The 27,060-nt window shown below is 54.9% G+C and overlaps 2 protein-coding genes across 2 annotated transcripts in view; both read left to right on the forward strand.

The window, feature by feature from the left end:
- Positions 1-1,505: 1,505 nt before the first annotated feature.
- On the forward strand, positions 1,506-20,985 carry TEX22 (testis expressed 22; the record flags this gene model as incomplete). Its single annotated transcript, XM_079699223.1, has 5 exons — positions 1,506-1,630; positions 1,911-2,025; positions 2,430-2,657; positions 20,594-20,722; positions 20,806-20,985. The coding sequence occupies 5 exons, from the start codon at positions 1,506-1,508 to the stop codon at positions 20,983-20,985; spliced, it is 777 nt and encodes a 258-aa protein (XP_079555349.1).
- A 636-nt stretch (positions 20,986-21,621) lies between these two features.
- Positions 21,622-27,060, forward strand: part of MTA1 (metastasis associated 1) — a gene marked incomplete at its 5' end in the record, with an annotated part of 44,057 nt that continues 38,618 nt past the window's right edge. Inside the window, 6 exon segments of the mRNA XM_079699224.1 lie at positions 21,622-21,815; positions 22,739-22,824; positions 23,040-23,143; positions 23,703-23,846; positions 26,268-26,423; positions 26,776-26,981. Of these exon segments, the coding sequence (XP_079555350.1) occupies positions 21,622-21,815; positions 22,739-22,824; positions 23,040-23,143; positions 23,703-23,846; positions 26,268-26,423; positions 26,776-26,981 (890 nt within the window).

Here is a 27,060-nt window from a genome sequence, read left to right on the forward strand (position 1 = left end):
ACCCAGCACCTCCACCCTGTGCCGCTGGGCCTGCAGAGCCCAGTTGTGGTCTGTCCAGTGCCACGGGGCCCACCGGCCACACTGTTCATGGGCCCAGGAGGTCGTGCAGGTGGCCCCGACCACCATAACTGACTTGGAGACCTGGGCTTTGCTCACGCCGGTGCCTCGGTTTCCCCATCGGCTAAACGGGGATGGTCACGTTTCCCCAGCCTACCTCATGGAGCTGTTCTGAGGATACATACAAAAGCACTTTGTCCCTGGGAGGAAGGTGATGCAGAAGCCAAAGCTGTCTGTGACTGAGCCAGTGCAGCTGTGAGCACATGGAGGGCGGTGGGGGCATGTGAGGAACACGGGCCCCAGACCATGACCCACAGGACAGGAGCAGGGGTTTTCAGCCCATTGGGTGACCAGTGGTCCCTAAGACTCAAAGGTTAAGCCACCAGTCACCTTAGGGTGAGGCCAGGCTCCTCGTGGGCCTGGTGGCAGTGTGGGCAGGCTCTGCCCTCGCTGAGGTCCCGTGGAGGTGAGCTCCAGCCCTGTATCCGGGCCACTGCTTCTCCCTCCTCGTGTTGGTCCCCTGGGTCCCCATCTCCTCAGGGCATGCAGGCCGGTGTCCCGAGTCAGTGTCACAGCTGCAGATCCGGAAGGAGAGGGACTCTGGGCCCAGAACCAAAGGTCTCCGTGCAGCGGCAGGCAGATCAGAGCAGCCAGGGCCAGGCTGCCCTGTCCTCACTCCCAGATATGAAGACCTGACTGGCCTTTGTCCCAGAACAGGTTCCTCATGACAAGATCGGGCCACTTGCTCCCAAAGGCCAGTTGACTGACCCCTACACCTGTTCCTTGACCCCCTCCCGAGACCCGTTCTGTCCTCCGGTGGAGAGGAAGATAAGTCCTTGGCAGGGGCCTGAGGACTGGGCTTGGGGGTCCCTCCCCCAGGGGAGGCTAAGGGGTGCCGCCGTGCGTTCCTGCAGACCCCCCGTCCAGTTCTTTGTGCATTGTTTGGTTTCTAGGATGTACGTGTTGCTAGGTTTGTTTTTTTTTTTTTTAATGGAAAACAGGATTAATGTAAATAGCGTTTTTGGAAAACAGATTCTAATCTCACGTTATGTGACCACGTGGAGTATTTTAAGGTGCTGATGCGACACTAATAAACGCGGGGAGCACTCCCAGGCCCTCCCTCGCCTGCTGTGTGATTCCTCTCGAGCAGCCTCGGCCCCTCCATCCGTCCAGGCGCGAGCTCCGCCCGCACGTCGCGGGCCGGCGCTCCGAGGCCCCCACGCGAGGCGGGGACCCAAGGGGGCCTGGGGTCAGGGCGCGGACGGCTGGGGGCGTCTGCGAGGCGAGCCCCTCCGAGCGGTGCGGGGCCGGGACTCCTCGAGAGCCTGAGATGAAGCCCCGGGCCATGGACTCCGGGGTGGAAACAGGTCGGCGTGACGAGCGGAAGCCCGGTCGGCCCCTGACAACCGAGCCCAGGACGCAGGCACGGAAACGGGCCGGAAGCGGAAATGGCAGGGCGGAGCCGGTCGAAGCGGAAGTTCGCGGGGCTCGACTCCGCCCCCTCGGGCCTTCCAGAACTGCTGTGGGCCCCACCCTTTGACCCTCCCACCACGATGGGCCCGCCCCCGTACCCGTAGTGTGCCCCGCCCCTCCCCGCCCCTCCCCGCCCCCACCCAGTGTACCCCGCCCCGTCCCCGTAGTGTGCCCTCCCCACCCCCGCTCCCATGGGTTGTGTCCCTCGCCCTTTCCCCTGCACCCCTTGTGTACCCCACCTCACCCCCACCTCCGTACCTGTAGTGTATCCCGCCCCTCCCCCGCTGACCGCCGCCTCCCATGCTTCCCTCACTCTGACGCTCGCCGTGTGTCCCCATGACCCTTGCCCTGCCACCCCTCAGCGAACTCCTCATCCCCAGACCCCATGGAGTGGAGAGGGGCCGGCTGCCGTCTGCTGCGGCGTCTTCACGCGTGGTCGTGCGGGCGGGGGGCGCAGAGCCTGGACCTTGGGGTGTGGCCGGGGGGGCCGTCGAGGTGAGGGGTCGGGAGGAGGGAGACGGCGAGAGCTGGGGGGGCCCTTCTTTCTCGCCTGGTCGTTCCGCGCCTTCAGTGCGCCCCGCAGGCAGGGTCCTGAGGAGACGCACCTGGGCCGTCCGGGGGCACATCCAAGGAGCTGGAGCTGCGGCTGGAGCCTCGGTGGGAGAGGTGGCGTCCCTGGGGGAGCCTGCAGGAGGCCGGGCAGGGCGGCGGCCCAGCTGCTCCGGCCTGGGTTGACCATGTGGAGGAGAATGGCTGTGGGAGCTGGGGACCCAGGACACCCAAGGGCGTCGACCCTGCTGGGTGTCCCTGGCTGAGGCCCACCCAGCACTGTCTGGGCAGTGGCTGGAAGATGAGCCCCGCAGATCCTGACGCGGCCTCCCTCTGCCCGAGGGGCCCAGGTAGCCGTGGGCACCTACCCCCAGAGCCCCAGAGGTGCAGGCGAGCCCCCCAAGGGGCTGGAGATGGACAGCGGGAAGCGTTTGTTTAAGGCCTTCCTGGGGAAGATGCCAGAGTCGCAGCCGTCCCAAGAGAACGGGCAGCCCTCGGCTCCACCAAGCCCAGAGGTGGCCTGGGGCCAGCCCAGGGCCCCGAGCAGCAGTCAGCAGGTGCTGCAGACTCAGGACCGGGTAAGCTGAAGCGGGCTGTGGCCTCTGGGCCCCCGGGCTCCTCTCTGGAAACCCCAGGGACTGGCCGGGGAGGTGTGGGTGCAGAGGGGCCTCTCGCGCTGGGGGAGGGCCAAACAAACAGCGTCTGATAAGAAGCAGGTGCTGGGTTGGGGGCCATGCAGAGCGTCAGCATTCTCTTCCCAGAGCCTGGGTGGGCACCAAGGTGGGCGTGGCCCCTCCTGTCCCCCACAGCTGTGGGCTCTGCCCCTCTGCCGGCCAACCCAACCCCGGGCGCCACCGAGCGGAGGGATCCCAGTCAGGGGGAGCTCTGCCCGCAGAGCAGGGATGGTGTCCTACTGACCAGGTAGGCGGGCAGTCAGCAGGAGAACTTGTCAACCAGAGTCTGGCCAAAATGTTGCTGGAGGCTTTGCTTTGCGACAGCCCCAGTCTGGAGGTACCTCTGCCTGCCTCCCAACCCAGTGGGTGGGCAGCTGCTCGGTCCCGTGCAGCCGCGAGGGGACAGGACACAGCTCCTCTGGCCCCCGGGGGCGCTTCGCAAGCAACAGAAGCCACGCCCCCAGGAGTTCTGTATTGTTCCCTGGGCGTCAGGGTCAAGGCCAGGCTAGATGGATCCCGGTTGTGGCAGGCCAGGCTCAGTGGAGCCCGTGGAGCTGTGTGCTTCGACCCGTCTGCGTGGGTGTTCTCGAGGTCAAAGGTTTACGTGAAAAGGTGGTGGAGAAGGAAAGCGGGCTCCATGTGCCCTACCAGCTGTGCCCTTGCCGGAAACCAGCCGCGCCTCTGCTTCCATGAGGCCGACATCTCAGGATGGGCCAGCTAGGACATAGAACACACAAGCGTGTACCTGTCGGGGGCAAGGACTCCGCGGGAGGGGCCGGGGCATGGGGCCATCCCACTGCGCACCTGCCGATGGAGGGGCCGGGCGGCTCCTGGGCAGGGGCGACCTGCCAAGTTTGCAGTTCAGGGAGGTGGGGGCCCCTGTGGGTAAGGGGTGTGTGGGGATGAGGCTGGGAGGCAGGAGGTGGCACAGAGGAGAGGGGCTTCTGGGGCGGTGGGGAAGGGGTGCAGACCCCTCTCCGCAGACTTCCAGGTTTCTGACTTGGGGGCACGGAGTCACCTGCAGTGTCCCCCACACCCTGGCCGCTCCTCCGGCGTCATCCTGCCTCTTCCCTCCACTGCTGCCAGCCCTTGGGCGATGTCAGCCACTTGCTGTGGCCTTGATGGGCGCACCAGGCTGCCGTTTCTCTGTCCTGCAGGGTGTTCATCCTCTTTGTCCCTTCCTGGTGCACCCTCGGCACGGAAGGCTCTTCCTCGGGACCTCCCCACACCTGGGCCTTGTCAGGCATCGTCTTTCAGGGACAAGCCCGGCTGGCACAGGTGGGCCCTACCAGCCCTACCAGTCCCTTGGTCCCTGCCCTTTCCAGCCGCCCTCATCTGCAGTGGTCACTGCAGGGTCCCAGCGCCCCACATGGTGGGGACACCTGCTCACAGAAGGGCAGCGACCTCGGGCTGAGGCCTAGGTCTGAGAAGACCTCCCCTGACAAGGGTCTGCAGACGTCCAGCCTCACACAGAAAGCTGAGCAAACCTGTGCCTTTCTGCTTCTGAGGCGTCCCACTGAAACGACTTCAGAGGGCTCTGAGGGAGGCAGGAACCCACAGGACAGAATTGGGCTGGAGGGCCGGCCAACAGGAGGTGGCAACCACATTCCAGTGGGTGGCCACGGGGTGGGCAGAGCTGGAGGGTCAGCTCCCAGCTGCATGGTTGAGGCCACAGAAACAGGAAGCTGCCCCAGCTACCAAGCCCCAGTCTGCCCACGTTGCTATCAACTGTCAGTCCCTGCTTTATTTTTCTTTTCTTTTCTTTTTTTAAAATTTATTTATTTTTGGCTGTGTTGGGTCTTCGTTGCTGTGTGCAGGCTTTCTCTAGTTGTGGCGAGCGGGGGCTACTCTTCGTTGCGGTGCACGGGCTTCTCATTGTGGTGACTTCTCTTGTTGCGGAGCATGGACTCTAGGCACATGGGCTCAGTAGTTGTGGCTCACGAGCTCTAGAGTGCAGGCTCAGTAGTTGTGGCGCACGGGCTTAGTTGCTCCGCGGCATGTGGGATCTTCCCGAACCAGGGCTCGAACCTGTGTCCCCTGCATCGGCAGGTGGATTCTTAACCACTGTGCCACCAGGGAAGCCCCAGTCCCCGCTTTAAACACGAAGTAACAGCCAAGGGCATCAGACATTCGGGGAAGATCTCTGTCATGAAGGAGAGCAAAACACCTGGAAAAAAAAGGAGTCAGAAGAACCACAGTGCCAGGCAGAGCAGAGCTGGAGGTGTGTCACCATCCCCAAGGTGACCTGCGCCATCTTGGACACATTGGCCCACGCAGCTGAGCAAGAGAGGTGGAGAACATGAGCAACTGGGGAGGAGGTGGTGCCAGCATCACGGGAGAGTGTGCCCCGCCAGCACAGGAGAGTGGACTGGGATCCATCCACAGCAGAGGGTTCGGGAAGAGAGTGCAGACAACTGCTCGGAAATCAGTAGTCTTCATAGATGTAAACAGACTCTAGAAGACAAATGAGTGAAAAAGGCACATTTGACAACAGGAATAAACTTAACAGGAAATAGTGCAAACCTATTTGAGAGAAACTTTAAAACACTCCAGGGCATTACCAAGAGACTTGGTGGGGGGAAGACACCATGTTCTTGGAGAGGAAGACTCACCAGCACAGAGGGTTCTCCCCAGGTGCTTCACAGCTCAGTGTCATCAACGATAAAAGTTGCTAAAAGCTCATCTTCCCTTTTCAATTTGGCAAACTGGTCAAATAGAAAAGCAGGAATAGGTTCCGCTCTCACATGAATTCATATCACAAATCTTCGATTATCAAGGCGATAGTGTCCTGTCATGTGATGCATGAGCCACAGTGCGGAATAGGAAATGTAGAAATTGACCCACATGCCTGCAGACACTTAGCGTGGGCTGAAGATGGCCCCTCAAATCCGTGGCTGTGGGGGAGAGGAGGTGTTTTTTTTTTTTTGTTTTTGTTTTTGCTGTACGCGGGCCTCTCGCTGTTGTGGCCTCTCCCATTGCAGAGCACAGGCTCCGGACGCGCAGGCTCAGCGGCCATGGCTCACAGGCCCAGCCGCTCCGTGGCATGTGGGATCTTCCCGGACCGGGGCAAGAACCCGTGTCCCCTGTATCGGCAGGCCGACTCTCAACCACTGCGCCACTAGGGAAGCCCTGAGGTGTTGTTTTTGATTGACGCCGGGACACTGTGCAGCTGCCTAGAAGAAAGTAAGTTGTAGCCATACCTCTCACAGAGTACCAGGATGAGCTCCACATGTGTCAACGTTTTAAATGTAGAAGAATAAAACCATAAAAGTACTAGAAGAAACCCTGGGCAAATCCCTTTATAACCGTGGAGTAGGGGCAGCCTTTCTAACCAAGCCTCAAAGTCCAGAAGCCATAAAAGCAAAGAGAGATACATTTAACCACATGAGAGAAACAAACAAAAAAACCCCACTATCAAGGCAAAATATACACCATGAGCAAAGTCAAAATAACTGACAAGGGCCCTTCTGCCACATTAAGACACAGCAAGAAGACGGCTATCTATGAACAAGGAAGCAGGCCCTTACCAGATATCAAATATTCTGGAGCCTTGCTGTTGGAATTCCCACCTCCAGAACTGTATAAGCTAGGCTGTTTGTGAATTACAACCTCACAATGGAAAATGAAGCAGCCTGGTTCATGTCCAACTCCAAATCCCAACTCCTCCATCACCACACTTCTGCGCGTTCTCTGCAGCCAGCCTACCCACCAGCCATATCTCCTTGGGGAAGATTTGTTGAAGTTAAAATGAATGGCTCAGAACTACATTTATCAACATGGATAAACCTCACATAATGCTGAATGAAGATAGCAAGTTGCCCAAGAATATGTTCAATGTGAAACCGTATGTAAAGTTCAAAAATATGGAAAACATACTGTGTATAGTTAAGGGATGCCTATATCTAATAAGTGTATGAAAACTTGCATAGGAATAAATGACACCAAGTTTAAGATAATGGTTCCTTCTTTAGAGGAGGAGAGAGGAGGGATAACCTGGGAAGGAGGTATAGAAGGAACAATATTTGATCCTTGAAACTCCAAGTGTGTTCTGCCAGACCAGCCTCATCATCATCATTCTGTAACTTGTTAGAAATGTAGAACCTCAGCCATTACTCCAGACCCACTGAATCAGAATCTGCATTTTGACAAGATCCCCAGGTGGCTCACATGTGTAGTAAAATTTGACAAGCACTGTTTCTGGTGGAACTATAGGATTACTGTTAACTGTCTCAAGTGTGAAACTGATGAGTATGGCTGTGTCAGAATGCCTTAATTCTTAGGAGATGCATGTTGAAGTATTCAGGGGCAAAGTGACATTGCTGTCTGCAACTTACATTCAAAACATTCAGAAAATAAATTGGTTGAGGTGAAGTAAAGGTGGCAAGATGCTAACAACTGGTAAATTGAGGTGAGGGGTGTACAAATGTTTATTGCACTATTTTCATCTTTTATGTAGATTATACATTTTCACTATTTCAAATGTAGAATATGTTTAATGGAATTGCTTTGAATTTAAAAATCTACTTGGGGGAAAATTGACATCTTGACAATATCGAATTTCCTCATCTATGAACATGGTATGTCACTCCATATGTTCAGGTTTTCTTCTCTGTTCTTCAGCAATGTTGAACAGTTTTCTTCATATAGACTTTATTCATTTATTTTCAATTTACACTTACTCCTAGATATTTGACCGCTTTATTGTCACAACTGTGAATGGATTTTTCTCAGTTATATTTCTGTCTGTTGCCAGTATATAGAAAGCTACTTATTTCAGAATATTTATTTTCTAATTTGTTACTATACTAAACTCTTATTTTTCTAATAATTTAGCAGCTCATTTTCTTTTAAAAAAAACAAGTTAACTTCTTTTTTTATATTTATTTATTTTATTTATTTTTGGCTGTGTTGGGTCTCTTAGCTGTGGCATGCAGGATATTTCGTTGTGGCACACAGGCTGTTTGTTGAGGCATGCAGGCTTCTTTCTAGTTGTGGTGTTCAGGCTCTGTGGTTGTGGTGTGCGGGTTCCAGAGCACGTGGGCGCTGTAGTTTGAGGCACACAGGCTCTCTAGTTGTGGCGCGTGGGCTTAGTTGCCCCACGACATGTGGGATCCTAGTTCCCTGACCAGGGGATGAACCCATGTCCCTTGCACTGTAAGGTGGATTCTTTACCACTGGACCGTCAGGGAAGTCCTCTCCCAGTTCATTTTCTTGAAATTTTTAGGAAGACAATGATAACATCTGAAAATAGTGAAAAGTTTGTTTCTTCTAATATTTTTAGAATGTTTTTTAGTTGGCCTATTAAATGGATTTCCTGCATGATTTAAATAGCAGTGATGGTGAGTATAATTGTCTTCTTCCTGACTTTAATGGAATGGCTGCTAGTGTTTCACTGTTAATCTAATCTAATGTTGCTTTTAGTTTCTCTTATATTCTTTTTGTTGTAATACGCTAATAACTTTTATTGAATTAGAAATGCCTGTTAAATTATATTAAGTCCCTTTTTGACATCTTCAGAAATGACTTCATTGTTTTTTCTCTTATAATTTATGAATATAATAAACTTTTTGTAATAAATTATTAAAAAATAATAATAATTGACAAGGTTGCCAAGACTGTTCAATGGCAGAAGGTGTTTTTTTGTTGTTTTTTGGGTTTTTTTTTTGCCCACGCCACGTGGCTTGTGGGACCTTAGTACCCTGACCAGGGATCGAACCCAGGCCCTTGGCAGCGAGAGCACAGGGTCCTACCCACTAGACCACCAGGGAATTCCCTGCCTTTTCAACAAACGGTGCTGGGAATACTGGATATCTACAAGCAAAAGAATGAAGTTTGACTCTTACCTAATGCCACGTGAAAAAATTAACTCAGAATGGATCAAAGACATAGATGTAAGAACTAAACCTATAAAACTCCTAGAAGAAAACAGGGGGAAACATCCTGACGCTGGATTTGGCAATGATGTCTTGGATATGACACAATTGGCACAGGCGACAAAAGTAAAAATAGATGAATTGGGCTTCATCAAAATTAAAAACTTTTGATCATCAAAGGACACCGCCAACAGAGGGAAAAGTCAACACGCGGAATGGGAGAAAGCATAATCGACTCCTGAACAACTTGAGGGTTAGGGGCACCGACCCCCTGCCCAGCAGTCAAAAATCTGAGTAAAACTTTATAGTTGGCCCTCTGTATTTGAAGTTCCACATCCTAACCCTAACCACTACCAGTCCGCGGCCTGCTAGGAACTGGGCCGCACAGCAGGAAGTGAGCGGTGAGTGAGCGAAGCTTCATCCGCCACGCCCCATCACTGGCATTACTACCTGAACGATCCCTCCTCCCCGCCCCCAGGGCAAAATTGTCTTCCACGAAACCGGTCCCTGGTGCCAAAAAGGCTGGGGACCGATGCTCTAATACACATTTATTGAAAAAAACCCATGTATAAGCAGAGACCCATGTGGTGCAAAGCCACGTTGTTCAAGAGTCAACTGTATTTGCAAATCCATGTCTGCTAAGGGCTTAATATCCTTAATATATAGAGAACTCCTAAAACTCAACAACAACAACAAAACCAATAACTCGATTCAAAAATGGCCAAAGGACTTGAAGAGACACTTCTCCAAAGATACACAAATGGTCAGCAAGTACATGAAAAGATGCTCAACTACATTAGTCCTAGGGCAATGCAAGTCAAAACCACAGTGAGATACCACTTCACACCTATTAGGATGGCTATAATAATAATTTTTTTAAAAAGGACAAGTGCTGGTGAGGATGTGGAGAAATTGGAACTCTTGTACACTGCTGGGTGGAATGTAAAATGGCACAGTCACCACGGGAAACAGTATGGAGGTTCCTCAAAAAATTAAGCATAGAATTATCATATGATCCAGCAATTCCAATTCTGAGTAAATATCTCAAAGAATCCAAGGCGGAGACACAAACAGGTACTTGTAGATCCATGTTCACGGTAGCACTATTCACAATAGCCAAAAGGTAGAAGCAAACCAAGTGTTCGTTGACGGATGAATGTGGTAAAGACATACAATGGGAGTATAACTCAGCCCTAAAAAGGAAAGACATTTTGATACATGCAACAACATGGATGGACCTTGAGGACATGATGCTGAGTGAAATAAGCCAGACACAGAAGGACAAACACTATATGGTCCACTCATTAGGTCCCTAGAGGGGTCAGATTTAGAGACAGAAAGTAGAAGTGTGGGTGCCAGGGGCTGGAGGAGGGGTGGGGAGTGAGTTTAACACAGACAGAGTCTCAGCTGGGGAAATGGAAAGTTCTGGAGATGATGTTGGTGATGGTCGCACAGCAACGTGAATGTGTTTATGCTAGTGAGCTGTACACTTAAAAATGGTCAAAATGGTAAATTTTATGTTATGTGCATTTTATCCCAGTAAAAAAACTATGTAAAAAGGGAAGAAAAAAAAGAAGGAACAAGAGATCACTTGATGGAACAGGGTGAAGCAAAACAAATTCCAGCTCCCGGAAGTGGAGCTTCCTGTAATGAGTAGGGCCTGGGCCTGTCCCGGGGGGAAGGGCTGGTGAGCACGGCTGGTGCTGAGTTAACCGAGAGGCTTAGATGAATCGCAGGTGAGCGTGGAAGTAGGGCTAGAGGCCCGGAGGGGAACTTCAGAACAAGTTCCAGAAGGACAGGGGAGAGGCTGAGCAAGGCCACGCTGGGCCTGGTGCTCCAACTGCTGGCCCTGCAGGGCTCGGACCGGTCTGGGCTGGACACCCTAGGCAGCTGGGAACAGTAGGTTGCACTGGAAACAGCCTGAACGCCAGTCACCTTCCTGAGGATGCCCCAGGCCCATCCCTGTCCCAACACCCACACCGGACAGAGCGCCAGTGTGAGGCCCAGAGGGGCACCTTACACACACACCACACACACACCACACACACACCACACACAAGCACCACAGACTTCACGCACCACACACACACCACACGCACGCCTGCAGGAGAGGCAGATGGTCCCCAGAATGCACAGTCCCTTCGCAGAAAGGGAGTCCCCACTGGCTAGAAAGAAAACTAAAAGGTATTTGATGTCAGGGAAATAAATGAAGTTCAGTTGACAAAAACATGAGAGGCCAGAGTTCTGGCCAAGATGCGGGGCGCGGAGCCAGCACCCCTGCTGGTGGGAGCTCTGGGGCGGCCCCAGGCAGCGCCTGGAGAAGGCGAGACGCCAGCTGCCCCGCAGGAGCCCACGTGTCCAGCCTGCTGTCCCCACAGTGGGGGTGGTGAGGTCATCGGGGCTGTTGGTTCAGGGGAGGGCAGCACAGCAGTGACGGTTAATGGACTGGCCCCTGCAAGTCCACGGGGAAACGTCTCAAAAGCAGGTTAAGGGAGGAGCACGTGGAAGAGCACTTGCACCCCGTGGCCCCGGTTACCTGCGTCAGAGACCAGCCTGGTGCCTCGCGTGGTTTGTGGCCACATCTGCTGGTGGCAGGACCGGAGAGTGGGGAGCAAACCCGGGCTCCCAGCTCACCTCCCTCACTGGGGGTGGAGAGAGGAACCTTGCACGAGACCATATCAATATGTTTTATTACTTGGGGGAAAAGATCGGGAGCAAGTACAGCATTGCTCATTTTGGGTAGTGGATTTCTGGGTTTTCTCATGTATTTTCCTTTGCGTTTTTCTCACGTGGTTACCATTAGTTTTAAACTAAACTGTGCCTAAGGCCGGGCTAAGGTGGGACAGCCCTTCCACGGACGGGGCCTTGTGTGCAGGCCCGGGGGCTGGCTGCAGGGACTCCTCTGTGGTGGGCACAGCCCTCCCCTCGCCTGGGGTGACCCAGGAGTGCCCCAAACCCAGCTGAGGCCAGTGGGACCCGAGCCCCCAGGGCCAGCGCCCACAGGCGGCGGGAGGCCTTCACGGTGAAGTCTCGCCACGTGAGGAGGAAAGCAAGGACCCCAAACTGTGATGATCGGAATCCGTGTTACAAATTGACTTTCAAAAACCTGAAGAGACTGATAACAAAGGAACTTCTAAAGTGGGCCTGGACCTTCCCTAATGAAGGATTTGTGGGTAGGCATCCCCAAGCAACTAAGAAACAAGTCCTCCCCATCGACGAGGTTCACGCTGCCCGGAGCATCACCCTGACACCAGTGCTGCGTGAGGAGGAGGGGAAGAGAAAAGGGAAGGAGAGGACGCGCCATCTAACTGAAGCACAGGTCGACAAGTCCTGGACGTGCACGAAGTGAATCGAAGCAAGCAGCAAACTGCGCGACCATGAAGGGTAACCCCGTCCAGGACAGCAGGGCCTCCGTTCCTCACAACTCTGTCCCCAGCGCCAGGAGGGTGCGCAGCACGTCGCAGGTGCTTGATGAACATACATTGAGGGGACTCCCCTGGTGGCGCAGTGGTTAAGGATCCGCCTGCCAACGCAGGGGAAAACGGGCTTGAGCCCTGGTCTGGAAAGATCCCACATGCTGTGGAGCAACTAAGCCCGTGAGCCACAATTACTGAGTCCTCGTGCCACAACTACTGAAGCCCGCGTGCCTAGAGCCCGTGCTCTGCAACAAGAGAAGCCACCGCAATGAGAAGCCCGCGCACTGCAACGAAGACCCAAGGCAGCCAAAAATAAATAAATAAATAATAAAATCAAAAAAATAAAAAACAAAATCTGTCGATTCTTACTAAGGTAGGAAGAAATGGGCACTTCTGTAATCTGGTGAAGGCAAGCAGCAGGAGCCCACAGTGGGTGTGTTTCCTGAAGCGTCAAGCAGCAGGCAGGGCATCACCATGACGACGAGCCGGCACATGGAGCCTGCTCAGAAGTCAGGAGAATGAAGTGAACCATGAATACCTGCAGCAGCCACCATCTGTAGCTAGCATACTGTCTACCTAGAAAATCCACGCAGGGCAATTAAAAGACCACTAATGAAAGAGGAAAGTTGGATATATGCTCACCATTCAAAACTTAATCGTTTCCAATGCACTAAAAATAACCAACCAGGAAATGTAGTAGCAAAAAGGATCCATTCACTTTAGCAACAGAAACTACGATGTCCTAGAAATAACCCTGTTCTCGTTTGATGCCTATGTGAAGAACACTATAAAATGTGACAAATGGCAGAGAATTCCTAAGGGGAAAATTGTATCATATTATCGGGTGGGAAGATTTAATGTTTTAAACCTGCCAGATTTTCCCAAAATAAATAATTCACGGCAATCCTAATTAGAAAAAAAAAAAAGTTTTTCATGAATCTTGAAAATGTTATCTTAAAGGCACACAGCGTTCCTGGCAGTGTATGAGTTATCTGTTAGTGCATAACAAAAGTCTCCAGATTTCAGCAGCTCAGAAACAATAATAAATATTTTTGTCCCAGTTTCTATAGGTCAGGAGTCTGGGAGCTGCTTAGCTGTGTGCCTCTGGCTCGGGGTCTCTCGTGAGGTTATTCCAAGACGCCAGTCAGAGCTGCAGTCATCCGGAAGCTTGAAGAAGGCTGGAGATCGTGGTCCCCTCGAGTGGCTGGCGAGTCAGTGTTCTAGATCCCCGGCGCTGGTTAGGAAGCCGGTGGAGATGGTTGTCACCCTCAGGCTCAGGTGGGCTTGGTGGGTTTTGATTACACCACAAGACTAGGAAGAGAACTGCCTCTGAACAAGTGGAGGGGAAGTGGGCTAGAAAGAGCACCTGATCGAGCCAGAAGAGGAAGACAGAGAAAGACTCTAAAATAGGCAATACCAACAAAGCAGGAGACGCGGCAGAAGGGGAATTAGCAGTGTCGGTTAACTCGGGTTAAAGGCAGCTGTTGTCAGAGTGGGTTGCAAACCACACAGCCCCTCGACACGCACATGGGAGGGTGCGGAGAGAAGGGTGGAATATTCCCACAAGTGGGAGGAGACATACTGTCAACAGTCTGGCATTAGTTCAGTGGTGCTCAGCTGCCAGACGCCGCCAGCGTCCCGTGGGCTCTGGGGTCAGGCGGGTGGACGCCCCTCCACACACAGCAAGGCGGCCTGGTGGGTGCTCTCCAGGGAATGGAGCAGCAGGTGGGGTGCCCCTGCGGTGAGGACAAAAGAAGACAGTGTGTTACTGCAGAGTGACAACATAATTTGAAAAACTAGAGATTTAAAAATTTTTTACTTGCCAAAGAAGCCATGCAAGAATTTTTTGTTTTTGTTTTTGTTTAATATTTATTTATTTAGGCTGCGCCGGCTCTTAGTTGTGGCACTCGGGATCTTTGTTGCGGCACGCGGGATCATTAGTTGCGGCATGTGGGATCTAGTTCCCTGGAACCCAGGCCCCCTGCGCTGGGAGCGTGGAGTCTCAGCCAGTGGACCTCCAGGGAAGTCCCCATGCAAGAGTTTTAAAAAAGAAGAGCAGGGCCTCCCTTGCCTGCTCTGAGCAGTGCATGTTGTGTGGCGCTGGGGCAGAAGTGGGCAAGGAGCCTTATGACCTGCACAAACAGTCCAGAAATGGACCCTGGTTTGAATCTGGGAATTTAATTTCCGAGATTCTGCAGAGCAGTGGGAAACAGACTTTTCAATCAATGGTATTGGGGTGACTGGTTGTCCATTTAGAAGATCGTAAAGTAGATCCCCACCACTCATCGCACACACACACACACACACGCGTGCACACGTGCTAAACATTAAAACCAAACCACAGAAGCACAGGGAGAATGTAGCAGTGTTTAGAATCCAAGTGGGAAATGCCCATTTTAGGCCAAATCCATAAAGGAAAATCCTGACAAATCTGACTGCCGTTTTTAAAGGCTAGTACAATCAAAGACACAAAAGTGTTACAGGACACTCTGGAAGAAAATACTTCTAATATTTAGAACATACAAATGTTTACCAACCGGAATCTGTGAAGAGATGCTTAAGAGAAAAGAGAAAACAGTTTTTAAAACTGAGCAGAAAAGTGTGTTAAGTCTGTGGACTTATAGTTCATAACGGAGAAACGAAATGGGTGCTAAATGTGAAAAGACTGGCAAAAACGACAAAGATAGACCCGGGCTGTTTGGTGGGGCTAACGATGGACTCTGGGAGTGCTCACGCCAGGGAGCGCTCCCCGGGGCTTCCGCTGCCCGTGTCCTCGTCCTCGTCCTCACGGTGAGACACAGCGCACCACGCCTCCGCAGGAGACCCTCCGACACTAGCAGATGGAGAAAATGAGGTCCAAAGAATGGAGTGATTTGCAAAGGAACTGAGTCAATGCCGTATGTGGAAGTCAACAAAAACTGATCAGCGCAGCGCAACATTTGAAGACTCAGTGATATTTGGAAATTTCTGGCAAGGTTTTTGAAGCACTTCTTTTTCCATCCGAGATAAAGCCTCTTAGCCAGGCCAAAACATTAAACTTTGCTTTATGCAAAATTATTTGCTGGAGAGAAAGCAACACAGGGAAATTGATTACATTTTGTGTAAAATAATTACCCTAACGTAGCGTCTCCTGTATGCAGTGTTCACTTGGAAACAGAAACGGCCGTCAGAATGGCCCTGCCTCAGTGTGTTAGCATCAACTTGACCCGACTTAGTATTTGCCACATGCAGAAACCAGTGTCCAACAAAGACTCTGGCATCTGTCTGGGGCACTGGGCTTGCATCTCAGCCCACCTCTGCTTTGCTTCACTGAACAGATTTAGGTGGCTGGGTCATGGCTGTGTTCTGCCTTAGATCAATGACATTTCTGGACCCAGAGAAAACATGAATTAATTAAGGTTTCTAAGTAGCTAGTATGGGCTAGGAGTTCTGCTAGGTGACTGGGATAAAATATACCTCTGTTCCCAGGAAGTCCTCAGCCTGGTTAGGGAGGCAGGCACAGTTACAATTAAGTTACAATTAAGGCAGTGAGTGCTACAGTGCACACATACAAAGGGGAGTGGGGGGCTTCCCTGGTGGCGCAGTGGTTGAGAGTCCACCTGCCGATGCAGGGGACACGGGTTCGTGCCCCGGTCCGGGAAGATCCCACATGCCGCGGAGCGGCTGGGCCCGTGAGCCATGGCCGCTGGGCCTGCGCGTCCGGAGCCTGTGCTCCGCAGCGGGAGAGGCCACAGCAGTGAGAGGCCCGCGTACCGCAAAAAAAAAAAAAAAAAAAAAAAGTGGGAGTGGGATAGTGGGGCTATCTGGTAGAGCCTGACAGCAGAGTGGAGAGCAAAGAAGTGTTTTTCAGAGTCTTAAAGGATGAGTAGAAGTTAGGCTGATGAGGGCCCAAGAGGGGGAGGACGTGGCAAGTGGGCAAAGAACTCCGGGGAGAGTGTGAACAGAGCCAGTGAATGGTTTTGAACAAGGAAGTGATTGGTGCTCCAGGAAGATTGTTTCTGTTTCAATATCTGTAAGTCTGTCTCTGTTTTGTAAATAAGTTCATTTATATGGCTACCAAAGGGGAAATGTGTTGGGGGGAGGGATAAATCAGGAGCTTGGGGTGAGCATACACACACTACTCTATACAAGGTAGATAACAAACAAGGGCCTACTGTGGAGCACAGGGAACTCTACTCAATATTCTGTGATAACCTGTATGAAAAAGAATGAAGATATGTATAACTGAATCACTTTGCTGTGCACCTGAAACTAACACAACATTGTAAATCAAGTATACTCTAATAAAACTAAAATTTTAAAAAGGAAAAAAATGATAAAGACAGATCTGTGTGGAGGTGGTGAGGACACGAGGAAACAGTGGTTCTGTTTTATTGGTTTTTCAAAGAACCAGTTTGTGATCATTGTCCACTATTTTTTTCATTTTAATTTATTCACCAGTCTTTCCTAATTCTGTCTTTAAACTTTCAGTGAACTGCTTTTGTTGTTGTTTTCCTAGCTTCTTGAATTGTTTGCTTTGTCCCTCGTTCCAGGGCTGTTTTCTAATTTTCCAGCATTTAAAGCTATCGTATGTCTTCAGAGGGCAGCTTTGGCCACCCTCTTGGCTGGTGGGAGTCCTCCCTGGCTCCTCCCCGGGATTGGATTTCCCATCCACTCCTGCGTCTGTGCCCACAGGAGCACCTTGTTCTGGTTTCCAGTCGGGCCCACGGGGGAGTCTGTTCTGCCCGAGGCCTGGATCCCAGCCAGTGTGCACGATGGTTCCTCTTGCTGGTGAGAATGTGGGTCCCGTGTGTGCTCGTGGTTAGGTCACTCTACTTAATTGCTTCTATCTGTTTGTAAAATTTTGTGCCAGTTTTATTGCCACTCGCGGGCACATAATTGAGAACAGCAGCCCTGCCAGGCCCTGCGGGTCATGGTCCAGCTGCCCGCATCTGCCGGCTCCCCACACAGGGACTGCAGGTCGCACCTTCCCCGAAGACACCTCCCCCTCCCCGGACCTGGAGTTGGCTCATCCTTTTACCTCAATCTGCTGTGAGTGTCTGCTCCCCAGTGACCCCCTGGAAGCCTGCCCACAGCTGACTGTGGGGAAGTTTCCTTCAGAATGGCGAGGTTACCCTTCTCGGACCACTTCTCTTTCTCCCTGGAGGTAATAGTCATGCCCTCCTACCCTTCTCCTTCATTTTCTGGGCACTGATTATTGATTCTTTCCCAAACTTTCCAGAGAAACTGTGACACTCGGCTCACAAACGACCCGACCCCTCAGGTCTGGGGGTTCCACCGCCCCTGCCTCTGTGCCTCCCTGTACCTGCCTCATCCAGGGACCCTCCCTGCTGCTCCTGGTTGGGACCCCAGTTCCTGGGCCCTGGGTGTCCCTCCTGCCGGCTCCCCCCTTGCCTGCTGGAGCCCCTCATCTCGCAGCTCCTCAGAAGGCCCTGAAGATACTCAATTTCCTGAGACTTTAAAGTTCTGAAAATATCTTTATTCTGCCTGCACACTTGAGTCATACTTTGGTTGGGTGAAAATTCTCGGTGGCAAGTAGTTTTCTTTCAGGATCTTTAGGCCGTTGTTCCATTGCCTTCCACCTTCCAGTGGGGTTGCTCGATGCCCTGGACCGTGCGGACTTCTCATCCTTTGTATGTGCCCTGCTTTTTAGTCTCTGGAAGTCAGGCTCTTTCTCCTCTTGTCCTGGTTCTGAAATATCACCACACTGTCCTCTGGTGCCAGTCTGTTCCCTTTCTTGGTCCTGTGTGAGCCCCTTCAATCTGGAGCCTTGTTCCCTTCGTGGTGTGTGCGTGTGTGTGCGCGTGTGTGTGTGTGTGTGTGTGTGTGTGTGTGTGTGTTCATCTTCTCTGTTCTGTCCCTTTCTGAAAACTCTATTAGTTGGATGTTGGGCCTACGTGGTTGACTCTCCCATTTTCTCATATTTTGTTACCTTGGCTTTTTGGGCTTTGCTGCCAGTCCTTCTATTATTCGCATTTGCTGTAATGATGCTCTGTGACAAATAACTCCAAAATTTCCATGATTCACAACAGCAAACTTTTGTTTTTCTGCTCGCAGGTTGTGTGTCTTCCATGCCTCTTACCCTCAGAGGTCTTCCCAGGGAACCCTGTGCTCGGGTGGACACAGAATCTCAGGAGGCCCACTCAGACTACACTGGGAATGTATGTGCTCTGTCAGCAAGCATCCTGTGGACCTGCAACATCAGTGAGGCAGGAAAATATACTCTAGTGGGAATCGGCGTGACGTCACATGTTAAAGGGGAGGTGTAGGATTTGATTACAGGAAGGGAGTGACCAACTAGGGTCAACGGTCTACCCCAGCACCTTCTATAAAAGTTTTAATTCTGACATCACATTGTTAACTTGAAAGAGCCCATCCCTGTTCTCTGAACAGCCTTTTTCACATCATCCTCTTCTTGTTTCATAGGTACATTGCATCTAGGAGAACAACAGTTACAGAGGGAGGTGGCCTGCTTTCTTCTGCTCCCTGTAATAGTTCCCTGTCCTCTGAGTTTCTTCTGCCCAGGTTGGTGGTTTGGCCTCTGTGTCTCACACTGGAGACTTTCTCGGGTTGGGGGCGGGGGCCGCTCTTGGTCTACACTGAAGAGTGGGGCACGCGGGGCTGGCTGAAGGCTCCGTGTGCCAGGGGCAGCCTCATCAGTGGCCACGCTCTTTGTTGGGTGATCGGGCAGGCTTGGGTTGCTCTGCATTGGGCACCCCCCACTCCTGGTGTCTGCGGGCCTCTCCTCTGGGGCTGCTGGCCTTTCTCCCAGAAAGGACCCCTCCCCTCTTCTCCTGCACAGAAGGGGAGCTCAGAGGCCACCACCGGTCTTGGCACAGAGTGGGAAGGGGTGCTGGGGGCTTCACTGTCTTCGGCTTAAACAACAGAAATGTACTGTCTTGCAGTCTGGAGGCAAGAAGTTCAAAATCAGAGTGTCAGCAGGGCTGGTCCCCTCTGAGGGCTGCGAGGCAAGGGTCTCTTCCAGGCCTCTCTCCTTGGCTTGTAGACGGCCATCTTCTCCCTGTGTCTTCTCACATCATCTTCCTTCTGTGCATGTTTCTTGGTCCAAGTATCCACTTTTTTGGGGGGGGCATCCTAACCATTTTGAAGTGTACGGTTCAGTAGTGTTAAGTATATTTGCATTGTTGTGAAACCCACACCTCCAGAACTTTCCCATCTTGCAAACCTGACGCTCTGTCCGCATGAAGCCGCACCTCGCCCTCGCCTAGCCCTGGCAGCCATCATTCCACGTTCTGACTCTGCGGATCTGATGACACTAGGGAACTCGTATGAGTGGGCTACAACAGCGGTCCCCAGCCTGTTTGGCGCAGGTACTGGTTTCACGGAAGACAGTTTCTCCACTGACGGTGGGGCTGGGGGGGGCGTGGTTCAGGCGGTAATGAGGGCGATGGGGAGCGGCAGATGAAGCTTCGCTCGCTCACCTCCTGCTGTGCAGGCTGGTTGGCGGGGGTGGGGCGGAGCCGGGGATCCCTGGACTAAACAATATTTGTGTTTTGTGTGACTGGCTTACTTCACTACACATATTGCAGCCTGTGCCAGAATGTCCTTCCTTTTTAACGGTGGATAATATTCCATTGTGTGCATGGACCACATTAGGCTTATTCATTCATCCGTTGATGGACGTTTGGGTTGCAGCCACTTTGTGCTACGGTGAATAGTGCTGCTATGAACATGAGCACAGAAATATCTCTTTGAGACTTGCTTTCAATTCCTTTGGATGTATACCCAGAAGTGGGATTGTTGGATCATATGGTAGTTCTATTTTTAATTTTTTGAGGAATGGGGACTGAGTTTGTCTTAATCCTCTGTTTATTTTTAGCATGGCACCCTTCCCTGCCCCCCATGGCACTCCAGAGGGCGACCTCCTGGCTTCCCCCAGGGAGGCAGTGGGATGGCTCCCCGGCTGGGCAGAGCAGGAGAGGCTCTGAGGGTCTTTCACGGACAGCCCACCTGGGACGTTCTCCCTGGGGGGAGGGTTCCTGAAGGGGTGCAACCCGCTTCTGGTCTTTCCCAGTTAGTAACTGCTTTCCAGCCTCTGCCGACAGCCCTCTAACACCCGTGCCTCACTGCCTGTTCCTTTGTCCCTATGGACACCTGAGCGATATTTTTCACCCTATGCCTCTTTATGGTCATTTTAGAGGGGCCTGGGGAGGGGGCTGACCTTTGGGTCCGCCTTTCTTGAGGCGGCCGCAGTCTGGCTGCGTGTTCTGGGGCCTCCCCAGAGTGTGGGCCAGCTCTGCCCGGCCAGAACCGGGCAGCAGCCGGAGGGCCACGGCCTCCGCGGTAATGGCCCCCAGCATCCAGGGGGCTGACCCGTGCACGGGAAGGCAGGGCAGGCGCCGTCCAGGGTCCCCAGGGGCCGAGCCGCCGGGCACGGCCTCAGGAGGCCCCAGGACCAGAGGCTGAGGACTTGCCCGCCCGCCGGCACTGGGGAGGCTGAGCGCACCGCACTTGGGAAGCGTCCCCCTCCGCGTGGCGGGTGCGGGACCCCCAGGCGCGGCCGGCGCGGACCCATGCCCTGTCCCCGCAGGTGTGTGAGCCGCAGGGGAGCAGGCCCCCGAGCCGCCGCTGGAACGTCAGCATAGACGAGCGCTGGAGGCTGGCCGTGCCCGACGGCGGCGAGAGGCCGGGCCTCACCAGGGCGACCCTCTCCTACAGGGTGCGCGGGGCGGGTGCGCCGAGGGTTCGGTCCTGCCCCGCCCCGCCCTGCTCGCCCCGCCCCCTGACCCCGCCGACCCGCAGGACCTCGCGCAGATCGTGGCCCAGCTGGTGTCCGAGGACGTGGACAAGGACGTGCTCTTCCCCCATCCACCGAGGTCCGCCGAGTCCAGCAGCGCCTTCCAAGCCTTCCTGGTCCGGAGCGCGCCTTTCTGGCACAACGTGACTCTGGAGGCCCAGGCCTCGAGGTCGCTGCCCTCCTAAGAGACGACTCAGCCCCGCGTGTCTGTCTTCAGTGCCCTTCCTGTGGGTCCTGGGGAGGCGGCCTGTAAGGTCTGGGGCGCACGGCCCCTGCGCCCTCCCCAGTGCCCACCAGACAGTCATGACCAGCCCAGGGATGAGAAAACAGGCCTGAGAGGACGTCTGGCTGCCCTCTCCTCAGAACACTCACCCCCGAGGCCTTGGAGACCACCTCCGGTTGGGGTGACTTGCCCCAGCCCAATCTCCAAGAGGCCACCTGGCGGGGCCTGAGGGACAGGGCCAAGATGGCCCTCTGGGCTGCCAGGAGAGGCTGCCCACATCCCCCAGGGGCCGTCATCCTGGGGACAAGCCACTGTGGGCGGCCTGGGAGGGGTGTGAGGACTTGGCAGCCCCCCCTTCGGGGCCTGGTTCATGGACAGCCCCTTAGCTGGCCTGGGTGGAAGGGGTCTGGGCTGGGGAGCCGAGCCCCTTGGGGAGCTGGGTGCCTGCCTGCAGGGGGCAGTGAGGTGGGACCAGCGATCTTCCAGGAGCGGCGAGGTTCTGGTCATGAACTGCTTGGTACTGGTGCCCGCCCAGCCCAGGGGCACTGGCTCTCCAGGAGGCCCACAGGGGCACATGTAACTCGGGGGTGATGCCGTGATGGGGAGAAGCCCAGAGCCTGCGGGAGCCAAGGAGGTTCCCAACACAGAGGGAGGCTTCCTGGAGGAGGTGATGCCCCCCGTCTCTGCACAGGGAGCTTGTAGCGGGACAGGGCCTGAGAAGGCAGGGCGGGGTAGCTGCGAGGAGCTGGCCCTGGCCTGCCACGGTGTCTGCCTGTGCCCTGAGGTTGAGGGGTGGGCGGGGGGTGACATGGGGCTGCATTTTGGGGAGACCAAGCTGGAGGGGAAGGGCAAGTGGGAGGAGGGGAATAAGGGGGGTGATGATAGGCTCCCAGCCCGTGGAGGCGGGTGGAATGAGGGCAGCAGGTGCAGTGCCAGCCCCTGGACTCGGGGACTGACAGTCAGGGGCTGGCTGGGGGCAGCGTGTGTGGGTGGCCGTGAGGGAGGGGGCTTTGGGCAAGATGACGTAATCAACCCCCACCCCCAGGCCCAGGGTGAGGGCAACGCCCGGGTTTCTGCCTCCCTCCCAGAGCCAGCTGCTGAGGTGCTGCGACCCCACCTGCCCATCCTGGCCTCAGCGCAGGCCCCTCCCCCAGGAAGCCTTCCAAGATCACGCAGCTAGGCCCCCACCCCGTTCTCTCTGGGGTCCCCTGAGTATAATCTTGTTCCAGGCCCGTGCCTTTCTCAGGATCCCTAGACCCCTAGGGTTAGTGGCGGGCCGCAGGGATGTGGGGTGGAGGCTGGGGCTGGGGGAGGTGTCCTAAGACGTGGGGGAGAAGGGTGGAGGTGAGGGTTAGGCTGGGCCCTGGGGGACACCACGACTCCCTCCCCCTCCTCCTCAGGGACCCTGGTGAAGTGGGGAGTAGGTGTCAAAGGCCAGAACCTGCTCTGGGCCAGGCTCCATGCTGGCCAGGAGGACCCCCTCCCATGCTGAAGTGCCAACAGTTACGATAGAGGTGACAAGTGCTGTGGAGTTCTCTGCCCCAAGGGGCCTTAAAGGACTTCATGTCCAGGGCCTCACTGGGCTCACCCTGCCCCGTCTCTTGGTCTCACTTAGGGTGTCTCATGAGGCCGCAGTTGGATGGGGTGGGTCCAGGATGCTGGGCTGGCCGGCCCTCTGTCCTGCGACTGGTCTCAGGGCCTCTCCTCTGCACCAGGTTTCCCCCACTGGGACCACCCAGCACTCCTCACCACATCAGCAGAAGTCGCAGGGCTCCCCTGGTGGAGCCCGTGGCCCACTCCGGTAAGGCGTGGAGCCCCAGGACAGGTGGCAGTGCCGGAGATGGTTTCGTTGTCACCCTGGGTGTGTTGGCTTCCTATCGCTGCCCTAACAAGTTACCGCAGACTTAGTGTCTTCACACAAATCCATGGACGCTAAGTTCTGTAGAAGTCTGAAACGGGTCTCGCTGGGCTGAGATCAGGGCGTGGGCAGGGCTGCCTTCCTGCTGGGGGCCCCAGCCTTCTCCAGCTCCTCGGGACGCCCGCACGCCTTGGCTCGGGGCCCCGTCCTCCATCTTCAAAGCCAGCAGCGCAGCACCTCCTCCTCCGCTTTTAAGGACCCTGTGATGATGATGGACCTCCTGGACACCCCAGGATAGTATTTTAAGGCCACCTGGTTAGCAACCCCAACTCCCCCCTTGCCGTGTAACCCAGCATGGCCACAGGTTTGGGGTGAAGATGTGACATGTCGGAGGGAGGGGCACTCTGGCATCGAGTGGCTGGAGGCTGGGGCCCACGCAACATCCCAAGAGCAGAGGACGCTCCCCCCCGCCCCCAGCTGAGAATGACCGGGTCCCAACGTCACCAGTGAACCAGCTGGGAGCCCCTGGAAGAGAGGAGGGTCTAAGGGGGCCTCGGAACCCGGATGAGAGGAGGGGGTCACACAGCAGACAGGTCAGACAGCACCACTCTGGTTAGGACACCGCCCCCGGTCCCTGCTGACAGCGGACATTGCAGCGTCCCTTTACTCTGCTTCCCAACCGGGAGGTCCCTTCCTGAAGTCTAGGAGGAGCAATGCACCTCCCCAGACTCACAGTGACACCCCTGGGCAGGGGGTCTGCGTAGGTTCTCCTGTGGCAGAGAAGACGGCCACCCTCCTGTGTGGTCTCCCTTGTACCCTAGCACCCGCCTGTGCTCGTGGATCAGGTGGGCTCAGAGCAGGAGCAGAGGCCACTCTGGACACCCCAAGCAGAAAGGGGAGCCCCCAAGCCCAGCCCACAGGGCACGGCACCCCCTACCCCCGAGGGCTGGCAGGGCGCCTGGGAGGTGTGTGTGGTTCATGCCCTACCGAGGGCCGCAGACAGTCACTGCCCAGTGTTGCTGGTTGAAAAAAATGACTTCATTGGCTTTACAAGAACACTTGCTCACTATTCAGCAATCCAACAATAAGGTTTAAAAATCTCGCCCACAATTTCATTATCGAGAGGACCGCTGTGATGGAGGTAGTTCAGATATTTCTAAAGGCCTAGGCAGAGGCGAGAGGATATATGGAAATACAGAATAGGGACTTCCCTGGGGGTCCAGTGGTTAAGACTTCGCCTTTCAATGCAGAGGGTGCGGGTTCGATCCCTGGTCGGGGAGCTAAGATCCCACATACCTTGTGGCCAAAAAACCAAAACATAAAACAGAAGCAATATGGTTAACAAATTCAATAAAGACTTTAAAAATGGTGCACATCAAAAAAAATCTTTAAAAAAATACAGAATAAGTGTAGAATTCTCCTTTCAAATTTTTAAAAATTTAATTTTAAGGGAAAACATGATCGCTGAAATTAGATGAACGCTTCTTCACCCCAAGTTTACGAGATTTTGCTAAGATTATTTTTAGAAATTACAACAAACGTTGAGAGATGGGTGTCACTGGGGTTTGGGTGGTGTGCGTCCATCCGATGCTGGGCTTTGAACGGTGAAGGGTGCCGGCACCTCCCCGCTGGCCCCGGCCCACCTTGCAAAGTCACTCCCGTCCCATGCGTGCCACGTGTCATATCTGCATCCCACTGGGGGGCCGAGCTCACCGCCAGCACCTGCCCACTCAGTCTTTGTTTCAATTACATCTTTATTGGCTGTCTTAAAGGTCAGCTTTCACATTTTTAAAGAACTTTACTTCTCAGGTTCTTCTAGGTTTAAAAATGTTTCCCTGAGGCCTTTAAACACGCATGAGAACTTGGCCGGGGCAGGATTCTTCAGTTTAGCTTTCTTAGCCTCGCGATTTGCTCTTCAGGCTTTGAATGTTGCCGGAGAGAGCAGGGCCAACTTGGGGTTTTGTCTTTGTATGTGACATGCTTTCTCTAAAAAACACTTCTAGGAATCCCTGAAGTTCAGTAAGCAGGCAAGGTGGGTCTCCGTGTGACTTGCGCCCCACCGTGGTCCTGGAGGCTCCCAGGTGACGCCGGGGGAACTTTCTTGTAGTGAGTCTCTGAGTCTCCTTTCTAACCGAGCACGGCCTCTGGCACTGTATGCCTCCCTCTGAGGCCTCTTGCCTCCACACCTGCTGCTGCTACTCCCATCCCTCACCAGAGGTCAGCTCAGGTCACTCGGGACTCTCCAGGCCCTGCACAAGGATGCGGCCCCGTCGAGTGGCCTACGGGCCACTTCACCCACCGTTGGACTCCCATGGGTCCCTCCTTCACCAGTGTCCCAGCCTCTCCAAACAGTGCCCCCACTATGATCACCCTGTCCCCTGACCCTCATCACTTTGTCCTCAAGGCCCGTAATGTCACGTTTATCACCTCTCCCCCGCCCCCCACTGGACCGCACAGCCTTCCCTATTAGTCGCCCGACATCCTGCCCCTCGCCGTTTCTTGTTCTAGCGACGACGGCGGGATTTTGAGGAACTGTGTTTCCTCAGCTCTTAACCCTTGCTCTCGTCCCGCTGTCCGGCCATCTACCCTCTGACTTCTGATGACCGACCTCCCGTTCTGTCAGGCTCCTAAGATTCCAGGGCTGCTGTGGAGTTGTCTTCTGCTTCTTCGGGTCTCTTCCGCTGCGCCTCACCCCCGCCCCCTGCTGTCCTTGCGGCCGTGGACGTGGCCACAACTTCACACACCCTCCCGGCTCTCTCCTGAATGTCTACTTCCTCTGCTACTAAATGGGTGAATTCCTAAGTCTTTTTTGCAAGGTGTCTCGGGTCTGTAGGCCTGCCGCGGAGCTGGTGTAAGGGCTGGGCATTGCATGCAATCCCCCTTTTTTGTTAGTCTGGAGAGGGGAAAGCAGTGTGGGAAGCCAACGGAGGAGCGGGGGCTCTGTGCTGTCTCCCGAGGGTTTATTAGACGTCACTCTGCTCTGGGAGGGGGGAGACCTGTTATTCCAGCGGCTTCCCTGAGACGCGGCCCGTGGCCTTGCTTCCGGGGGAGGTCAGCCCGGATTGCCGCTCATCCCCACGGCCCCGTCCTGGGAGGAGAACAGCCCCCGCCCTTTGTTGCTTCTCCTCGCAGCTGGCAGGCGGGCGGCCCTGCGGAAAGCTGAAAGCCCTGCCTGGGTACTTATCGGTGGTTCGTAACTAACTTTATGGTCGACTTGTTAGGTGTAGGTGGAAGGGGACTTCATGCTGCAGCTTCGCTGTCCAGACGAGGAGATGCAGGTCACGAAGCTCGGACGGGGCCTGGGGGGAGGGAGACCATTCCACGGCCAGCGCCCCCCACTGGGGAACCTGCCTAAATATCCTCAGCCCTAAGCTCCTCCCCTGCAGCCGCCCTCAATCACGGCGGAGGTGCTCGGCCGGGGGCCTCTCCTGAGCTCCACCCCTTCGCCACTCCCCTCCGTGTCTCGAAGGGATGTCCCTGAGTGGACAAGGCAGTCACCCGGGGGCCCCGACACCTCCCTCCGCTGGCCTCCTAGCAGCCAGGTTGGTCCTGGCTCCCAGCGTGGCCGGGAACCCGCTTCTCTCCACCCGGGACTCCCCCCTGCACCCACTGCTTTTCCTTGCGGGGTGCGCCCAGGCCACCGCGCTCCCCACCATCCTCGGACCTTAAGCTCACACTCGGTTGCAGGTTCTGCCAGGCCTGGGGAGGACAGGCAGGTGCCTCACCCACAGGGGCCCGTCCAGACTCGCTGTTCTGGGCACGCACCGCCCCCCGCCCCACCAGCCGCGGGGTCTGGGCTGTGTCAGAGAGGCCTGCAGGACCCCCGCTCTCAGGCGGGGCCTTGCACAGGGTCCTCTGGGCACGGCCACGCGCCTCCCTTGGCCTTCTCCTCAGGCCACAGTCCAGGGAGGCAGTGCCCGCACGGAGGTGGGATGGGGCGCCGCCGCTGCCCAGGCGGGGCGTGGGGCTGGGCAGTGGGGCAGGACAGAGACCCCTGGCGTGAGCGGAGAGGGCCGGGCCGGGAGTCAAGAGGCCGCAGCTGGGCCGCTGCGCTTCAGGGAAGTGGGGGACTCGGAGGGGACCCTGCGACAGGCGGGAGGGTGGGAAAGAGGAGCGGGAAGCCCAGGAAGGACTCGGACCGGCGTGGACGGCTGCTGGGGGCCGCTGCGGGGAGGGGCG

Source organism: Hyperoodon ampullatus, assembly GCF_949752795.1.
Source record: "Hyperoodon ampullatus genome assembly, chromosome: 3".
In the NCBI taxonomy this organism is placed as follows: domain Eukaryota; kingdom Metazoa; phylum Chordata; class Mammalia; order Artiodactyla; family Ziphiidae; genus Hyperoodon; species Hyperoodon ampullatus.